The sequence below is a fragment of the Nerophis ophidion genome, linkage group LG10 (assembly GCF_033978795.1).
Source record: "Nerophis ophidion isolate RoL-2023_Sa linkage group LG10, RoL_Noph_v1.0, whole genome shotgun sequence".
In the NCBI taxonomy this organism is placed as follows: Eukaryota; Metazoa; Chordata; class Actinopteri; order Syngnathiformes; family Syngnathidae; genus Nerophis; species Nerophis ophidion.
This window is the reverse complement of record NC_084620.1, coordinates 46,594,173-46,613,876: the sequence shown is the minus strand read 5'-3', so window position 1 is coordinate 46,613,876 and position 19,704 is coordinate 46,594,173. Positions and strand designations below refer to the sequence as shown.

Below are 19,704 nucleotides of genomic sequence, written 5' to 3'. Positions count from 1 at the left end.
GTTGCCTTTAGCTTCCTCGGACGCTTTTAGATCCTTGGAGTTACCCTTGAAGCAAAGCTCAGATTCTCTCAGTCCGTTAGCCGATGAGTCTTTGACTATAAGTCACAGAGATTCCCTAGACGGTAGTCTTGTTACGGACTCATCCTCACGTAAGACCCCTGATTCTATTGAACCAAGTCCGACTGACGATTCCCCTCCTCGGGACTCCTTGGAGACGAGCCCTGTTGATCCGTCCTTCCAGAGTAATTCCCTAATCCAGCCCACGAATATTAAAGATACTTTACGTGATAGACTTTTCCAAAACCTTGCGGCTGATGAGGACAATGGCGAGCAGAGTTCCGGTAAGAATCCGCTTTCCCCCGATACCCCTAGTTATGAGGAGGTAAGTTATGAGCTAAACCCTAAACCTCCTCACCGCTCATGCCTGACTTTTCAAATCAAACCAGCAGCTGTCATCCAAGAAGAAAACACACCACACATAGATGTAGAATGTAAATTAGGGACAAAGAGACTCACAGAAGAGTTAAATCCTCCTGTTTCTGACCCTCTTGTTAAAGCTCCTTCTTCTTTTTCGGCAGGTGTGCAAGACGAATTCCATGCAGACCAAAACAAGTCCAAATCCCACTTGAAAACCGCTCCAAAACCAAGAGTAGATAGTCTAGCAAACAGAACTGACGAGCAAAAGGAGAACAGCTTACGTGATTCGAGAGAAAACCAAGGTCAAAGTAATGTGACAGATGAAGTCAAGGGAAGTGATATTGGTCAAGCAAGGGATGTATTCAAACCTCAGTTTTGTATCTATGATGATACAGAAGAGGCAGAAAATCCGAGAACCGAGTCCAAAGGTGTCACCGCGAAGGTAGAAGCGGCAGCCATATGGTCTAAGGATAAAGACGTCCCTTTTGAAGCTGGTCTCAAAGAAAAAGAAGAGGAACTACTCAATCTAGTATTGAGGGAAGAGAGTAGTCGGTCGCAGCAAGAAAGTCCTGCTACGACACCAGGTAAAACACCCACGGAGGAGAGCACGCCGACGAGCGAGCCCAACCCATTTTTCTTCCAGGAGGGGAAGCTTTTTGAGATGACTCGAAGTGGTGCTATTGATATGACCAAAAGGAGCCTAGAGGATGAGGTTGGCGGCGGTGGGTTTGCCTTTTTCCAGATCGACGAACAAGCGGTGGTAGAAAACATTGTGGCCTCTGCAAACTCGGAAGTTGGTCTCAATCTAAAACTGCAGGTCAACGCCGAGGAGGGTGCCAACAAATCTGAAGTAACTCTACCAGTTTCATGTGAGGTTGATCAGACTGCATCTTGGAAATCAAAAAGCCCTCAAATGGAGTTCGCTTCTTCGAGCAATCTTGCTACAGCTCTGGAAAATCCAAAATCATCCGATTTAGATTCTATGGATCAAATTATAATTAATGTAGACTCAGCAGACACCACCATAACAAGATCCATATACTCCGAGCAGGGTCAGGAATCATCAGATTCCTCCCCTGAAGAATCAAAGTCTGTGATAGAGACCCCCAAATCCTCTCAAACCAAATCTGAACTCTCTCCTGTGTCAAAATCCAGAATCCCCATTAAAGCAAAGTCTTTCAAGTCGGTTGAGAAAGACAAAAGTCTTAAGGGACCACCTCGAAGAAAGTCAGAAACAGGACAGGACGCAGGAGGACCTAAAACTAAGAACCTATCTGAGGGCGTCTCCACTAGACTGACTAGCAAAGCAGAGCCCAAATCCTTCCAGTCCAGATTGCCAGTCAAAGGTAAAAGTGGCCTGACTTCCTCCTCCAAGCTTCACCGTAAGAGGTCCGTCGAATTCTTCGACGAGATAACCGACGAGGCGGCCAAGGTCATAGAAAGGCTGGCGGAGACCAAGAAAGAACAAAAGGCATACACCAGTGATGACAACCCAGAGGACGAGAGTGGTCTTATCGATCCGGCGGTAATGGACACCTTCCCAGTTAGAACACATCGTGAGGACCCCATTCAAGGTCAAGGTATTGCGAACTCTTTCCGTTATATTTTCTGCGTTAATTCCGTGTACTCCATTGTATTCTTTTCCATGAAAATAGTCAATATATTTAGATCCAAATAGACTTCTGAATCTTACACCCGCTATTTTATATGCCGTTTTACTTCTTTTCTGGGGGGTTTTCAAGTTTAATGGAGGATTTTCGTAATAGGATGACTGGAATTCGCTACTCAGCCATGGCCCAACAATCCATCCATCCATCTACTTCCGCTTATCTGAGGTCGGGTCGCGGGGGAAGCATCTTAAGTAGGGAAGCCCAGACTTTCCTCTCCCCAGCCACTTCGTCCAGCTCTTACCGGGGGATCCCGAGGCATTCCCAGGCCAACCGGGAGACATAGTCTTCCCAACGTTTCCTGGGTCTTCTCCGTGGCCTCCTACCGGTTGGATGTGCCCTAAACACCTCCCTAGGGAGGCGTTCGGGTGGCATCCTGACCAGATGCCCGAACCACCTCATCTGGCTCCTTTCGATGTGGAGGAGCAGCGGCTTTACTTTGAGCTCCTCCCGGATGACAGAGCTTCTCTCCCTATCTCTAAGGGAGAGCCCCGCCACCCAGTGGAGAAAACTCATTTTGGCCGCTTGTATCCGTGATCTTGTCTTTTCGGTCATGACCCAAAGCTCATGACCATAGGTGAGGATGGGAACGTAGATCGACCGGTAAATTGAGAGCTTTACCTTCCGGCTCAGCTCCTTCTTCACCACAACGGATCGATACAGCATCCGCATTACTGAAGACGCCGCACAGATCCGCCTGTCGATCTCATTGTCCACTCTTTCCTCACTCGTGAGCAAGACTTCTAGGTACTTGAACTCCTCCACTTGGGGCTGGGTCAACCAACCTGGCCCAACCAGAAGTTCCAAATACATACATAGTGTGTTTGAGTCCATTATCGTAACTTTGTGGCTAAATTTAGTGATCTTCATATTTAATAAAGTGCGCCAAAATTTGAGTGACCCAATTCTGACTGCTAGCGCATGCTAACTAGCTTGTGTATTGTTTCCAATAGATGCAACAGAGTGTCCAAAGCAAACGTTTTTGATGACAGCAGACCACTTGGGCTTCAGCTGGGCAGGTACAGTAAAGCACTGCAGTGTAGCTACATCCATGACTTGAATTTGATTCGATGTATTTTTCCAATAGAGCTAGCGCGAGAACTGGGACTCAGCAAGGAGCAGATCGATTTGATACGGATTGAAAATCCCGACTCCTTGCAAGACCAAAGCTACGCCCTTTTGAATCACTGGATGAAGGAAGAGGGTGCCACAGGTATGGTGAGACCTGAAAGTCTGAATTCTACGAGACCATTGTCTTTAAAAAAGGGGGCTGTCAAATGGTTAAAATATTTCATCGGGATTAATCATATTTTGACAATACATAACTCGTAATTAATTGTGATTAATCTCGGATGGATATCATGGTTTAACTTATCTTTTAGCTTTATTTTTTCATTTCATTATAGTTTACCTTAGTTAATGTTTAAGTTTTAAATAACATCAAGCTGGGGCCGCACAATTTGTTTGCTTTCTGCAAATCAAACTTGTTTTTAACAGCTCAACACAAAATGGACAGAAACACTATTTAACTGACAATAAAAAATAATTACCTGCGGTTAGGAATGGATACGGAATTTGGTCGGTACTATTGGGTATCTCCATCCATCCATCCCCCTTCTTCCGCTTATCCGAGGTCAGGTCACAGGGGCAGCAGCCTAAGCAGGGAAGCCCAGACTTCCCTCTCCCCAGCCACTACATCCAGCTCTTCCTGGGGGATCCTGAGGCGTTCCCACGCTAGCCGGGAGACATAGTCTTCCCTATGTTTCCTGGGTCTTTCCAGTGGCTTCCTACCGGTCGGACATCCCCTAAACACCTCCCAAGGGAGGCGTTCTTTTGGCATCCTGACCAGATGCCCAACCACCTCATTTGGCTCTTCTCGATGTGGAGGAGCAGCGGCTTTACTTTGAGCTCCTCCCGGATGACAGAGCTTCTCACCCTATCTCTAAGGGAGAGCCCCACCACCCGGCGGAGGATACTCATTTCGGCCACTTGTACCGCTTGTACTATCGGGTATGGATTTACATTAAATCAAACAGAGTCCTATTTTGATACCTCTGTTGCTCGTGACGTCAGGGTCTCCCTTCAGAATGTGTTTCAATTCCCCCGTCCGCAAGAGCTTCGGACCTGTTCTAAGGGAGGCGTCATTCATTGAATCAGAGTGGACCTTGTTCCATGCTTCTATTGTCGAGGTGTCTGATCAGAGCATACTTGCCAACCCTCCCGACTTTCCCGGGAGACTCCCGAACTTTAGTGCCCCTCCCGAAAATATCCCTGGGCAACCATTCTCCTGAATTTCTCCCGATTTTCACCCGAACAACAATATTGGGGGCTTGCCTTAAAGGCACTAACTTTAGAGTCCTCTCTCACCTGAAAATGAGACTATTATATATGTCTCCGTTATCCATAGTTTTATCCATAACCCATAAAGTAGGCAGGCATGGAGCTGACACACAACATCCTGATTCCCATCATGCATTGCTTCAAAACTACGGCAAGTAGTAATGTCTGAAAACATAACAGAGTCGAAGCAGAAGAACGAAGAAGAGACGTGGTGATGACGAGTAAGAAGAAGAAGTACGCTTGCAAGTTCCAAAATTATTGGAAACAATAATTTCAATTCATCCAGGACAGCTCGAAAGGGAAGGGGTATGCTGCCTGCAAATTTTGTAGATCAGACTTCTCTATTGAACACGGTGGCCGAACGGATATACTCAATCATGAACTGATTAAATATACATATATATAAATACGTATATGTAATCTCCCGAATTCGGAAGTCCCAAGGTTGGCAAGTATGGACCAGAGCTGTGGCCGGAATGTGGTTAGTGCCTATCGTAGCGGTTATCTCAGAAACTGTTGGTGGACACTAGCGGTGAGAGTTGCCGTCAAGTTGAAGAAGGAGTCCTATCAGGTCAGCAGCGAACAGGTACTGACAGGCCAAGCGGTCAAGCAGCTTTCGTGATCACCAAGGCAAAGAACATGGAAGGGATTCGAGGAAAGCCATGGCTAAGGTTTGCCGGGCGGCTTTCAAGAGATTCTGAACCGCCATCTACCGTCACAGTAAGGTTAGGAGTGCACTGTCAACACCATGTATGGTGGGGACTATGTCCTGTTGACCCCGACTCTTGTGAATCGGTGGAGGGAGTTTGTCAAAAACCTCAATCCTACCTACACATCTTCTTTTGAAGAAGCAGTCACCGGGGACTCTGTGGTGGGCTCTCCTATTTCTGGGTATGAGGTTCACAAGGTAGTTAAAAATCTCTTCGGTGGCAGGGACCAGGGGTGGATGAGATCTGCCCGACGTTTGTTAAGGCTTTAGATACTTTGTGGTTGTCTTGATTGACAACATTGTGTGGACGTCAGAGGCTGTGCCTTTGAATTGTCAGACCGGAGTGTTGGTTTCTCTCTTAAAAATGAGGACCGGAGGGTGTGTGATACTGGGAATCTCATAAGGGGGTGGGTTGGGGTGGCGGTGTACACATTGCACAAGAATTAAGTGGTGTTGTAAGTAAATAACATCATATTTTTTGACTGTCCGACTTAGAAACCACACTCATCAAGAGACTGACTGAGATCAACAGAATGGACATCGTTCAGCGGATCCAAACCATTACATGGTAAGTCATATCCTGACACCATTTGTCATTAAGTTCTGGATTTGAGACCGAATCTATCTGGTCCAGTACCTTAGTCGCCTCGTAGCGAAATATCCACTTTTTGTGGCAAACTGTATCCCCCTTCTGCTTTTCTTTGCACAGCTCTGAACAAGGCGTAGTGTCCAAGGAATCCATGAACTCGAATCAAGCAAGCAGTGGTCTGCAAGTGAGTCACTCGAGGCACAAGTAACTGTGGGAAAAAAATCATCCTATTTTCAAGAAAAAAATAATATAACAAAAAATGTGTTGTGATTTACCATATTTTCCAGACCATAGGACACGATGAGTGGGTCGAGTCAGGTCTATTTTAATACAAAAGGCATTAAAGGAGTCATATTGTAATTATTTTTTTGTAAATGTAAAACACTTCCTTGTTGTCTACATAACATGTAATGATGGTTCTTTGGTCAAAATTTTGCATAGATGATGTTTTACAGATCATCTTCAAGCCGCTTTCTGACAGTCGCCTCAGGATGCACCGTTTTGTGGGTCGTCTTATTGACGTGCCTTACCTTCGGCAGCGTTTTCTCATTGTCATCTTTGTTGTAGCGGTGTAGCGTGCAAGGACGGTAGTGGAGTAAGTGTCAAAAGATGGAGCTAACTTTTTTAATGACATTCAGATTTTACTTAAATCAATAACGGAGCAGCATCCCCTCATCCGTGGCTCACCAGTGCAATAACAACGCCGGAAATGTGTCCCCTAAAAAAACGTCCTAAAATAAAGAACTAAAGTTTCCTTGGGTGAATAATGTAAACTCACTATACCGGTAGTTTTTTTTTCAGGATTTATGCAGATCCCAAATACAGATCAGCAGTTACCAGAAAGTAAGAAAAGTTGCTTTTGCATAATATTGCGGAACAAAACGCCAGATAATATATCTTACCTTATACACCCACCATAAAAATACTCGTATGTGGAAGCACGGTACAATCTATCAAGCCGTGCGGCTTCAAAGCTTACCAAAGTCGTATTAAAACATTTTGATAGACTTTTGAGCGCCGTGTGTAACGTTCTATATTTTCAATGGAACATATAAAATATTGGTGCTGTTTACTTGCGTAAAATTGCAGTCGACACGTATCCCTTATGTTTGACTGCCATCTACTGGTCACACTTGCAAGACAGAATGACATTCTGGGATGCAGGCGCAGGTTTTAAAGGTGTTGTTGTAGTTTAAGCAAAGCTAGAAGTGAGTAGGCAAAAACCTGGTCAAATAAAAAATAGGTCAGCAACAAACAACGACTACAAACGGACAGGACCACGTGGTCAGGCTACAGTCTTTCAAAGTCATACAATACGGCCTGAGGATATACAAATCCTGTTTCCATATGAGTTGGGAAATTGTGTTAAATGTAAATATAAACGGAATACAATGATTTGCAAATCATTTTCAACCCATATTCAGTTGAATATGCTACAAAGACAACATATTTGATGTTCAAACTGATACACTTTTTTTTTTTGTGCAAATAATCATTAACTTTAGAATTTGATGCCAGCAACATGTGACAAAGGAGTTGGGAAATGTGGCAATAAATACTGATATATTTGAGAAATACTCATCAAACACTTATTTGGAACATCCCACAGGTGTGCAGACTAATTGGGAACAGGTGGGTACCATGATTGGGTATAAAAAAAGGCTTCCATGAAATGCTAAGTAATTCACAAACAAGGCTGGGGCGAGGGTCACCAATTTGTGAGCAAATTGTTGAACAGTTTTAGAAAAACATTTCGCAACAAGCTCTTGCAAGGAATTTAGGGATTTTACTATCTACGGTCTGTAAAATCATCAAAAGGTTCAGAGAACTTGGAGAAATCACTGCATGTAAGCGATGATATTACGGACCTTTGATCCCTCAGGCGGTATTGCATTAAAAACCGACATCAGTGTGTAAAGGATATGACCACATGGGCTCAGGAACACTTCATACAACCACTGTCACTAAACACAGTTTGTCACTACATCTGTAAGTGCAAGGTAAAACTCTACTATGCAAAGCAAAACCCATTTATCAACAACACCAAGGAACGCCGCTAGCTTCGCTGGGCCCGAGCTCATCTAAGATGGACTGATGCAAAGTGGAAAAGTGTTCTGTGGTCTGACGAGTCCACATTTCAAATTATATTTGGAAACTGTTGACGTGGTGTCCTCCGGAACAAAGAGGAAAATAACCATCCGGATTGTTATAGGTGCAAAGTTCAAAAGCCAGCATTTGTGATGGTATGGGGGTGTATTAGTGCCCAAGGCATGGGTAACTTACACATCTGTGAAGGCACCATTAATGCTGAATGGTCCATACAGGTTTTGAAGCAATATATGTTGTCATCCAAGTAACATTATCATGGACGCCCCTGCTTATTTCAGCAAGACAATGCCAAGCCACATGTTACAACAGCGTGGTTTTGCAGTAAAAGAGTGTGGGTACTCGACTGGCCCGTCTGCAGTCCAGACATGTGTCCGATCGAAAATGTGTGGCGCATTATGAAGCGTAAAATACGACAGCGGAGACCCCGGACTGTTGAACGACTGAAGCTCTACATAAAACAAGAATGGGAAAGAATTCCACTTTCAAAGCTTCAACAATTAGTTTCCTCAGTTCCCAAAACGTTTATTGAGTGTTTTTAAAAGAAAAGGTGATGTAGCACAGTGGTGAACATGCCCTTTCCCAACTACTTTGGCACATGTTGCAGCCATGAAATTCTAAGTTAATTATTATTTGCAAAAAAAAAATAAAGTTTATGATTTTTTTAACATCAAATATTTTGTCTTTGTAGTGCATTCAACTGAATATGGGTTGAAAAGGATTTGCAAATCATTGTATTCTGTTTATATTTACATCTAACACATATGGAAACGGGGTTTGTATATGTAGATGTTTGTTAATGAGTCACAGGTGAGCGTGGAATGGCAGAATCTGATTGGCTGTGAGGCAATAAGCAGAGGAGCAGACAGCTGAGTGTAACAGTCAGAATCCAATAATAAATTAATTTAAAAAAAAAGTCAATTCCATGAGAAAAGGTGATACCACATAGATCAGGAAACCACAAATTTGTATTGCTGTAAAACGTTTTTTTTCCAATCACAATTATCACACTTTTGAATTTGGATCACGATAAATCACAGTTGACTACTGGCTTCCATAATTTGAATATGTTTTTAAAAAGACCCCAATATTTTGACACAATTGCAATTCATGTCAAAATATTGAGTTTACTAGGGTATTCATGATACCCTAATAAGTTAAAGTTAAAGTACCAATGATTGTCACACACACACACACTAAGTGTGGCGAAATTATTCTTTGCATTTGACCCATCACCCTTGATCAACCCCTGGGAGGTGAGGGGAGCAGTGAGCAGCAGCAGTGGCCCCGCCCTGGAGTCATTTTTGGTGAATTAACTCCCAATTCCAACCCTTGATGCCGAGTGCCAAGCAGGGAGGTAATGGGTCCCATTTTTATAGTCTTTGGTATGACTCGGCCGGGGTTTGAACTCACGATTTACTGATCTCAGGGCGGACACTCTATATGGGGAATTCATCCTCTGCTGTTGCCATTTCTCATATAAAGTAGTTTAAAGTCGTAATTTATATCTCGCTATGAAAGTGCTAAAACATACCGGTGTGGTGAGTATACACATTCACCCAAGGAACTTTAGTTATTACTTATCCGGTCGGGCAGTTTGTCACGGGACACATTTCCGGCGTTGTTGTTGCACTAGTGAGCCGCGGATGCGGATACGCTGCTCCGTTATTGATTGAAGTAATGTCTGGATGTCATTAAAAAAGCTAGCTTCAATCTTTTGACACTTCTTCCACTCCCATCCTTGCACGCTACACCGCTACAACAAAGATGACAGGGAGAAGACGCTGTCGAAGTGGAGGCACGTAAATAAGACCGCCCACAAAACGGTGCATACTGAAGCGGCTATCAGAAAGCAGCTTGAAAATGATCTGTAAAACATCATCGATGCAACATTTTGACCAAAGAACTACCATTACATTTTATGTAGGCCTCAATGAAGTGTTTAAGATTTAGAAAAAAAAATAAATATGACCCCTTTTAATGCGCCTTATAAACCGGTGCACCTTTTGTACGAAAATAGAACTGACTAGACCCGCTCATCGGCAGTGCGCCTTGTAATCCGGTGTGGAGGAGCAGCGGCTTTACTTTGAGTTCCTCCCGGATGACAGAGCTTCTCACCCTATCTCTAAGGTAGAGCCCCGCCACACGGCGGAGGAAACTCATTTCGGCCGCTTGTACCCGTGATCTTATCCTTTCGGTCATGACCCAAAGCTCATGACCATAGGTGAGGATGGGAACGTAGATCGACCGGTAAATTGAGAGCTTTGCCTTCCGGCTCAGCTCCTTCTTCACCACAACAGATCGGTACAACGTCCGCATTACTGAAGACGCCGCACCGATCCGCCTGTCGATCTCACGATCCACTCTTCCCCCACTCGTGAACAAGACTCCTAGGTACTTGAACTCCTCCACTTGGGGCAGGGTCTCCTCCCCAACCTGGAGATGGCACTCCACCCTTTTCCGGGAGAGAACCATGGACTCGGATTTGGAGGTGCTGATTCTCATTCCGGCCGCTTCACACTCGGCTGCGAACCGATCCAGTGAGAGCTGAAGATCCCGGCCAGATGAAGCAAACAGGACCACATCGTCTGCAAAAAGCAGAGACCTAATCCCGCGGCCACCAAACCGGAACCCCTCAATGCCTTGACTGCGCCTAGAAATTCTGTCCATAAAAGTTATGAACAGAATCGGTGACTAAGGGCAACCTTGGCGGAGTCCAACCCTCACTGGAAACGTGTCCGACTTACTGCCAGCAATGCGGACCAAGCTCTGACACTGATCGTACAGGGATCGGACTGCCATAATAAGACAGTCCGATACCCCATACTCTCTGAGCACTCCCCACAGGACTTCCCGAGAGACACGGTCGAATGCCTTCTCCAAGTCCACAAAGCACATGTAGACTGGTTGGGCAAACTCCCATGCACCCTCAAGAACCCTGCCGAGAGTATAGAGCTGGTCCACAGTTCCACGACCAGGACGAAAACCACACTGTTCCTCCTGAATCCGAGGTTCAACTATCCGGCGTAGCCTCCTCTCCAGTACACCTGAATAAACCTTACCGGGAAGGCTGAGGAGTGTGATCCCACGATAGTTGGAACACACCCTCCGGTCCCCCTTCTTAAAGAGAGGGACCACCACCCCGGTCTGCCAATCCAGAGGTACCGCCCCCGATATCCACGCGATGCTGCAGAGTCTTGTCAACCAAGACAGCCCCACAGCATCCAGAGCCTTAAGGAACTCCGGGCGGATCTCATCCACCCCTGGGGCCTTGCCACCGAGGAGCTTTTTAACTACCTCAGCAACCTCAGCCCCAGAAATAAGAGAGTCCACCACAGATTCCCCAGGCACTGCTTCCTCATAGGAAGACGTGTTGGTGGGATTGAGGAGGTCTTCAAAGTATTCCTTCCACCTATCCACAACATCCGCAGTTGAGGTCAGCAGAACACCATCCGCACCATACACGGTGTTGACAGTGCACTGCTTCCCCTTCCTGAGGCGGCGGATGGTGGTCCAGAATCGCTTCGAAGCCATCCGGAAGTCATTTTCCTTGGCTTCCCCAAACTCTTCCCATGTCCGAGTTTTTGCCTCTGTGACCGCTGAAGCTGCACACCGCTTGGCCTGTCGGTACCTGTCCACTGCCTCTGGAGTCCTATGAGCCAAAAGAACCCGGTAGGACTCCTTCTTCAGCTTGACGGCATCCCTCACCGCTGCTGTCCACCAGCGGGTTCTAGGATTACCGCCACGACAGGCACCAACTACCTTGCGGCCACAGCTCCGATCAGCCGCCTCGACAATAGAGGTGCGGAACATGGTCCACTCGGACTCAATGTCCAGCACCTCCCTCGTGACATGTTCAAAGTTCCTCCGGAGGTGGGAATTGAAACTTTCTCTGACAGGAGACTCTGCCAGACGTTCCCAGCAAACCCTCACAATGCGTTTGGGCCTGCCAGGTCTGTCCGGCACCCTCCCCCACCATCGCAGCCAACTCACCACCAGGTGGTGATCGGTAGAAAGCTCCGCCCCTCTCTTTACCCTAGTGTCCAAAACATGAGGCCACAAATCCGATGACACAACTACAAAGTCGATCATGGAACTGCGGCCTAGGGTGTCCTGGTGCCAAGTGCACATATGGACACCCTTATGTTTGAACATGGTGTTTGTAATGGACAAACTGTGACGAGCACAGAAGTCCAATAACAAAACACCACTCGGGTTCAGATCCGGGCGACCATTCTTCCCAATCACGCCTCTCCAGGTTTCACTGTCGTTACCAACATGAGCGTTGAAGTCCCCCAGTAGGACAAGGGAATCACCCGGGGGAGCACTCTCCAGTACTCTCTCGAGTGTACCCAAAAAGGGTGGGTACTCTGAACTGTTGTTTGGTGCGTAAGCACAAACAACAGTCAGGACCCGTCCCCCCACCCGAAGGCGGAGGGAGGCTACCCTTTCGTCCACTGGGTTGAACTCCAACGTGCAGGCTTTAAGCCGGGGGGCAACCAGAATTGCCACCCCAGCCCGTCGCCTCTCACTGCCGGCCACGCCAGAGTGAAAGAGAGTCCAGCCCCTTTCAAGAGAATTGGTTCCAGAGCCCTTGCTGTGCGTCGAAGTGAGTCCGACTACATCCAGCCGAATTTCTCTACTTCGCGCACTAGCTCAGGCCCCTTTCCCCCCAGTGAGGTGACGTTCCACGTCCCAAGAGCGAGCTTATGTAGCCGAGGATCGGACCGCCAAGTGCCCTGCCTTCGGCTGCCGCCCAGCTCACATTGCACCCGACCTCTATGGCCCCTGCTATGGGTGGTGAGCCCATTGGAGGGGGGACCCACGTTGCCTCTTCGGGCTGTGCCCGGCCGGGCCCCATGGGTACAGGCCCGGCCACCAGGCGCTCGCCATCGTGCCCCACCTCCGGGCCTGGCTCCAGAGGGGGGCCCCGGTGACCCGCGTCCGGGCGAGGGAAATCTGGGTCCTTTGTTTTTACTTTTCATAGAGGTTTTCGATAATATTTGCCTGAGTGCCTGAGGTTTTCGATAATGTTTGCCTGAGTGTAAATCTATTGTTAGGATAATCCGTCTCCATCCATCCATTTTCTACCGCCTGTCCCTTTTGGGGTCGCAGGGGGTGCTGGAGCCTATCTCAGCCGCATTCGGGCGGAAGGCATAGTTGCCAACCCTCCCGATTTTCCTGGGAGACTCCCGAATTTCAGTGCCCCTCCCGAAAATCTCCCGGGGCAACCTTTCTCCCGATTTCCTCCTGGTCAACAATATTGGGGGCGTGTCTTAAAGCCACTGCCTTTAGTGTCCTCTAAAATCTGTCGTCAAGTCTGCTTTTCCTACATACAAACAGCGTGCCGGCCCAGTCACATAATATATGCGAATTTTACGCACACATAGACGAATGCAGTGCATACTTGACCAACAGCCATACGGGTCACACTGAGGGTGGGCATATAAACAACTTTAACACAAATATGCGCCACTGTGAACCCACACCAAACAAGAATGACAAACACATTTCGGGAGAACATCCGCACCATAACACAACATAAACACAACATAACAAATACCCAGAACGCCTTGCAGCAATAACTATACACCCGCCCACCCCACATCCCCCCGCTCCCTCTCTATCTCCCGAATTCGGAGGTCTCAAGGTTGACAAGTATGGCGGAAGGCGGGATAAACCCTGGACAAGTCTACTACCTTCTCAGTGACCTAGTGGTTAGAGTGTCCGCCCTGATATCGGTAGGTTGTGAGTTCAAACCCCGGCCGAGTCATACCAAAGACTATAAAAATGGGACCCATTACCTCCCTGCTTGGCACTCAGCATTAAGGGTTGGAACTGCTCCCCTCACCTCCCAGGGGGTGATCAAGGGTGATGGGTCAAATGCAGAGAATAATTTCGACACATCTAGTATGTGTGTGACAATCATTGGTACTTTAACTTTAACAAGTCGCCACCTTATCAGAGGGCCAACACAGGTAGTCTTGCCAATCAACCTATCCCCAGGTGCATGTCTTTGGAGGTGGGAGGAAGCCGGAGTACCCGGAGTGAACCCACGCAGTCACGGGGAGAACATGCAAACTCCACACAGAAAGATCCCAAGCCCGGGATTGAACTCAGGACCTTCCTCTCCATATATATAATAACCACTTGACCTCCTCTCTTAAAGAAACAGGCGGCGGCGGGATTTGAGATGGAGCCTGCAAAGGATAGAAAGGTTAGCCAGGTGGTGAAGACGAGGGTGGTGACGCGACAGAGGACAGACGACGTCAGAAGAAACACGGGCAAGGTTAGTGTCTGCACTCGCGTTGCAAAAACTGTTGAAAAAAGTAACACAAGTATTTTTGGGGGTTTGTTTTTAGAAGCCGGATGGTCCACCTTGATGCAGCACACACACGGAATGTACAATTGAAAATCGACGCTGCAATATATCCCGATCGTTAAACTTCCGACTTTGCTGGGTTCTTCCTCCCCATTTTTGCATTTCGCTCTGCATTTTTTTAAATACTCATTTGTGTTCTTTTCTGTGGCCAAAGACTGCACCATGACTGTCCGTGTTTACCGTGAAAATGTAGTGTGTGTGTTTTTACAGCATTCTTTTACCAAGTAATCCACATTCGACTTGACTTGATTTTCGTTGTTGTTTGTTGTTGTTGTTGTTGTCTGAAAGGATTGAATCACTCATGAATTGTTTGCACTTGTGTACATGAATAAACTTCCTAGAAAAGTTGTGTCACCTGGTGCTCATTTGAGGAAACACTTTACACGGCCGTCAGGGATGGCGCTACACCGGGGCTAGGGGGCGCTATAGGCACCTCAGAGATCTGCTTAGCCCCAGTATTTTTGATCAGGGGTCGGCAACCTTTACCACTCAAAGAGCCATTTTGACCCGTTACACAAAATAAAGAAGATAAGAGGAGCCGCACCCATTCTCGCTAATATCTGCTGATGGTCACCCAGAGAACAATAATAAGGGCGTGCTATGAAGCCATTGCCTTTGACGCCTTCTACAACATGTACAAACATCTTGCCAGCCCAGTAACATGTTGTACGTGGCTTCCGCTTATATGGATGCATGGGATTCTGGGTAATTGTTATGTTGCGTTTATGTTGTGTTACTGTGAGAATGTTGTCCCTAAATGTGTTTGTCATTGTTGTTTGGTGTGGGTTCACAGTGTGGCGCAGTGTTATAGTTGTTTATATCACAACCTTCAGTGTAACCTGTGTGGCTGTTGACTATATGCCTTTCAATCTCGTACCTGTGACGCTAAAAGCAGCGAGATGCATGCGTCCGGCCGGCACGCAGATAGCATGGTGTAAAGGCGGGCGATGACATGTTGTAGAGTACGTTAAAAGTAAAGCCATCACGGTACGCCCTCAATATTGTAATCCAAGTGAAAATCGGAGAATGTTAACCCCGGGTGATGTCCGGGAGAGGCACCAAAATCCGGAAACCTTCCGATTGTTTCGGCGATTATGCAGCTGAGCCACATGCAGCTGAGCCATATCTGAGTGGCCAAAGAGCCGCATGCGGCTCGGGGGCCGGGGGTTGCCGACCCCTGTTTTAGATCAACTGACACCCTCCGCGATTGACCATTAGAACAGACAAGCCATGGAAATGTCTGCTCGCTTATAAAAATAACAGTCCTAATCTACGATTTGACTCCCTGGAATGTCTCATCCAATGACAAAGTACAGATTAGATCTTTTAGATCAACTGACACCCTCCGAGATCGACCATTAGAACAGACAAGCCATGGAAATGTCTGCTCGCTTGGAAAAACAACAATCCTAATCTACGATTTGACTCAATCTAATGTCTTATCCAATGACGAAGTACAGGTGATTGACCAAATAGTGAAGATTGGTTCATTTTAGATCTTTTAGATCGACTGACACCTTCCGCGATCGACCATTAGAACAGACAAGCCATGGTCCGCTCGCTTGGAAATACAACAATCCTAATCTACAATTTGACTCCCTCGAACGGCCTTGACGCTGCTCATAACAAAAGAAGGCTGTTTCGGAAACATCCCCCAAGGACACCCCAGAGATGGATGCTCTGACCTCCCTCCCTCCTCAACAACACCTGGGAGTTGAACTTTGCTTGCACTGCCTGCAGAGCAGCTCCAGGCCTGTAGACACAACAAAAATACACCCTGGACAACAGCAATATGCACACAAACACCCCTCAGCCCCACCCCACGCATTACCCAGCTTGATTCCCCTTAGGGGTGATGGACAGCTGGTCAGCACTTATACAGCAGCAACCGGCCCCCGTAGCTCCCACTCCCCCCGACACCGCTTTGTTGCAATTTTTGTTGATTTTATGTAACGTGGTTACGTGTGCTATGGCTATGAGGTTTTTTTCCCCTTGGAGTCCAGGCTTTGACTGATTTATTTTATTTTTTTAACCCTCCTCCCCAATCTTTACTTGTTTTTCTGTCACAGTTCAATTAGCAGTGGAGCAGAGGAACCCAAGGATGCAGATGGAATTGAGAGTAAAATGTTCTTTACTTCACAAAAAAGGAAAATAAATACAATAAGCGATGGTGCGAAAAAGGAGAACACAAAAAGGCACCGTGATAAAAAGAACTAAAGCTAAACTACAAACTAACTAAAACTAGGGCCGAAGTTGCAAGACTTGTGTAGAAGTCTCCGTCCCGGCTTCTCGCTGCTTCATGGGAAACACCACACTTTGGCAGAGTAGTTTACAACACTTTTAATATTTATTTACACTTTCAATGTTCATGAGTCTTCATCAGCTCACTACATCACCATATTCACCTTTCGGCGTCAATCCCCAACAGGGCCAGAGCATTTCCCTCTTGCTCTCTCGTGTCTGGTATTCACACTCTCTGTGCCAGCCCCGCTCATGGTCTCCAACGCTGCTGATAAAGGGAACAGGTGATTAGATAACTCGTCCCAGCTGAGGAATCCGCTCACCTGATTGCTGCTTCATGACCGGCTGCTGCACATGCCCCGCCCGCAGGGGACGCGTAGGACACGCCCCTCCCTCTCCACATGCCTCCACCGCCCGATTCAGGCCGGGCAGCCGTCCGGCCGCGCCCACTTCCCCCCTCCCCTTCCATAGAGGGCCGAGAGAGAAAGTCAGCCACGGCCATCTGTGTACCCGGCCTGTGGACCACCCGGAAGTTGTAGGGCAAGATACCACCGGGTGATCCTCGCGTTGGTGTCCCTCATGCGGTGGAGCCACTGGAGCAGTTTGTGGTCCGAGTAGAGGCTGAAGGCCCGACCCAACAGGTAGTAGCGGAGGGTCCCGACCGCCCACCGTATGGCGAGGCACTCCCTCTCCACCGTGCTGTACCTCGCCTCCCGGTCCGACAACTTACGGTTAAGATATAACACGGGGCAGTCGACCCCCTCCACCTGCTGGGACAGTACTGCCCCCAGCCGCCGACCCGACGCATCCGCCTGCAGACAAAAAGGGATCTCAAAGTTAGGCATGTGCAGCACCGGCTCCTCACAGAGTGCTTCTTTTACCTTCTCGAATCCCTGCTGGCACTGCTCCGTCCACTGGACCAGTTCTGGAGCACCCTTTCGGGTAAGGTCCGTCAAAGGGGCCAGTCCAATCCGCGAACCGCGGAATGAACCGCCGGTAGTATCCCGCCAGCCTCAAGAACTGCCTCACCTCTTTTTTGTCTTGGGAGGTGGACAGGCCGCGACCGCCGCTGTTTTGTCCACCTGCGGCCGCACCTGCCCCCCCCCCACCCCCCAAGTGGTACCCCAGATACTGTACCTCCCTCCGGCCAACTGAGCACTTCGCCAGGTTGGCAGTGAGCCCCGCCTGCCTCAGGGACTCGAGCACCGCCCCGACCCGCCGCATGTGCTGTTCCCAGCTGCTGAGTATGTCGTCCAAGTAGGCACCCGCGTATGCAGCGTGGCGCCGCAGCACCCGGTGCATGAGACGCTGGAACGTGGCAGGCGCACCGAACAAGCCGAACGGAAGTGTCACGAATTGGTACAAACCGTCCTTAGTGGAGAATGCTGTTTTTTCCCGGGACTCTGGTGACAAGGGAATCTGCCAGTAGCCCTTGGTTAAATCCAGTGTGGTGAAAAAATTAGCAGTGCCCGGCCAATCTAGGAGCTCGTCGACCCGAGGCATTGGGTATGCGTCAAAACGTGACTGATCGTTCACCCTGCGGTAATCTACACAGAAACGCACGGTCCCGTCCTTCTTCCCCACCAAAACAATGGGACTACACCACGCGCTGTGAGATTCTTCTATCACCCCAATTTCAAGCATTTTTTTAAATTCCTCTCGCACAATTTTACGCTTGTGTTCGGGGAGCCTATATGGCCGAGACCGCACCGTAATCCCCGGGCTGGTCTCTATGTGATGTCGGATGAGATTCGTGCGGCCGGGCCGTGATGAGAACACGTCAGCAAAGCGCCGCTGCAACTCAGCTACCTCCGCCCGCTGTGCCAATGTGAGCTGGTTGTCACAGGAAAGCGGGGGGTTGGTCCAGAGTGCGGAACTTCTGGTCCCAACTTCTCTTCCTCCTTCACCACCGTCGCCATGGAAACAGGCTCCGCCTGTCTCCGTGCCTTCAGTAGATTGATATGGTAAAGCTGCGTGTTCCCACGACAGTCCGAGTGCCGAACCTTGTAATCTACATCACTCACTTGCCGCGTGACCTCAAAGGGTCCTTGCCACTTTGCAAGTAATTTAGAGCTTGAAGTTGGAAGTAATACAAGGACTTTATCTCCCGGTGTAAATTTACGCAGTTGGGTTCCCCGGTTATACGTGCGCTGTTGACGCTCTTGAGCACGGAGCAAATTCTCGCGTGACAAGTGCCCCACCTGGTGGAGTTTTGCTCGCATGTCAAGGACGTATTGTATTTCATTTTTGCTGGAGCTTGGACCCGCCTCCCAGCTTTCTTTAATGACGTCCAAGACTCCGCGAGGCCTCCGGCCATATAATAACTCGAACGGTGCAAAACCAAGCGAGGCCTGGGGTCCTCCCGCATCGCAAACATGAGGGGATCCAACCATTTATCCCAATTTTGTTTGTCCTTGTGCATAAACTTACGGATCATTGTTTTCAGCGTTTTATTCAGCCGCTCCACCAGCCCATCAGTTTGCGGATGATACACGCTGGTGCGGATCGCTTTTATTCCCAATAATCCGTACAGTTCCTTTATTGTGCGCGACATAAAGGACGTGCCCTGGTCAGTTAAAATCTCTTTTGGGATTCCAACTCGGGAGATAATTTGAAACAGTGCTTGCGCAACACTTTTGGCGGAGATGGAGCGCAAAGGCACTGCTTCGGGATACCGTGTTGCGTAATCCACTAGGACTAACACAAAGCGGTATCCCTGTGTACTCGGGTGAAATGGTCCGATGAGGTCCATGCCAATTCTTTCGAATGGAACCTCTATGAGCGGCAATGGGCGTAACGGTGCCCGTGGGGTGGCCGCTGGATTCACCAGCCGGCAGTCCGGGCAAGCGGCGCACCACCGGCGCACATTAGCCCGGAGGCCTGGCCAATAGAATCGGACCATGACCCGATTAAGTGTTTTGTCATATCCTAAATGTCCAGCCATTGGGTTAACGTGCGCCGCCTGGAAAATCATTTCCCGGTGGCGTTTTGGCACCAACAACTGAGTGCATTCTTCCTCTGTTTGCGTGTCACGGCACACTCGGTAAAGTCTATCCCTAATTATTGAAAAATGTGGGAATATCCGCGTTTTACCCGGGCGCACGAGCTGACCGTCAATAAAATCGACCTGGTCCCAGGCCTTCCGCAAGGTTTCATCACGGGACTGCTCGAGGTGAAAGTCCTCCGTAGGTGACCATTGAGGAGCCGGGGCGGCCTCCGCCAAGCCCCCACCAGTTCCCGCTCGGCACTCCCG

The 19,704-nt window shown here is 48.2% G+C and overlaps 1 protein-coding gene across 6 annotated transcripts in view; it reads left to right on the top strand.

The window, feature by feature from the left end:
- LOC133560904 (ankyrin-2-like) overlaps positions 1 to 14,553 on the top strand; it is a 148,913-nt gene extending 134,360 nt beyond the window's left edge. For 5 of the 6 annotated variants that reach the window (XM_061913933.1, XM_061913934.1, XM_061913932.1 and 2 more), the window contains 7 exons: positions 579 to 1,997; positions 3,038 to 3,103; positions 3,172 to 3,297; positions 5,629 to 5,701; positions 5,843 to 5,906; positions 13,998 to 14,117; positions 14,191 to 14,553. In XM_061913933.1, the coding sequence (XP_061769917.1) occupies positions 579 to 1,997; positions 3,038 to 3,103; positions 3,172 to 3,297; positions 5,629 to 5,701; positions 5,843 to 5,906; positions 13,998 to 14,117; positions 14,191 to 14,211 (1,889 nt within the window). In that variant the 3' untranslated portion in view covers positions 14,212 to 14,553. The remainder of the gene's footprint in view (positions 1 to 578; positions 1,998 to 3,037; positions 3,104 to 3,171; positions 3,298 to 5,628; positions 5,702 to 5,842; positions 5,907 to 13,997; positions 14,118 to 14,190) is intronic. The other variant, XM_061913931.1, reaches the window with a different exon arrangement.
- The last annotated feature ends 5,151 nt before the right edge of the window (positions 14,554 to 19,704 follow it).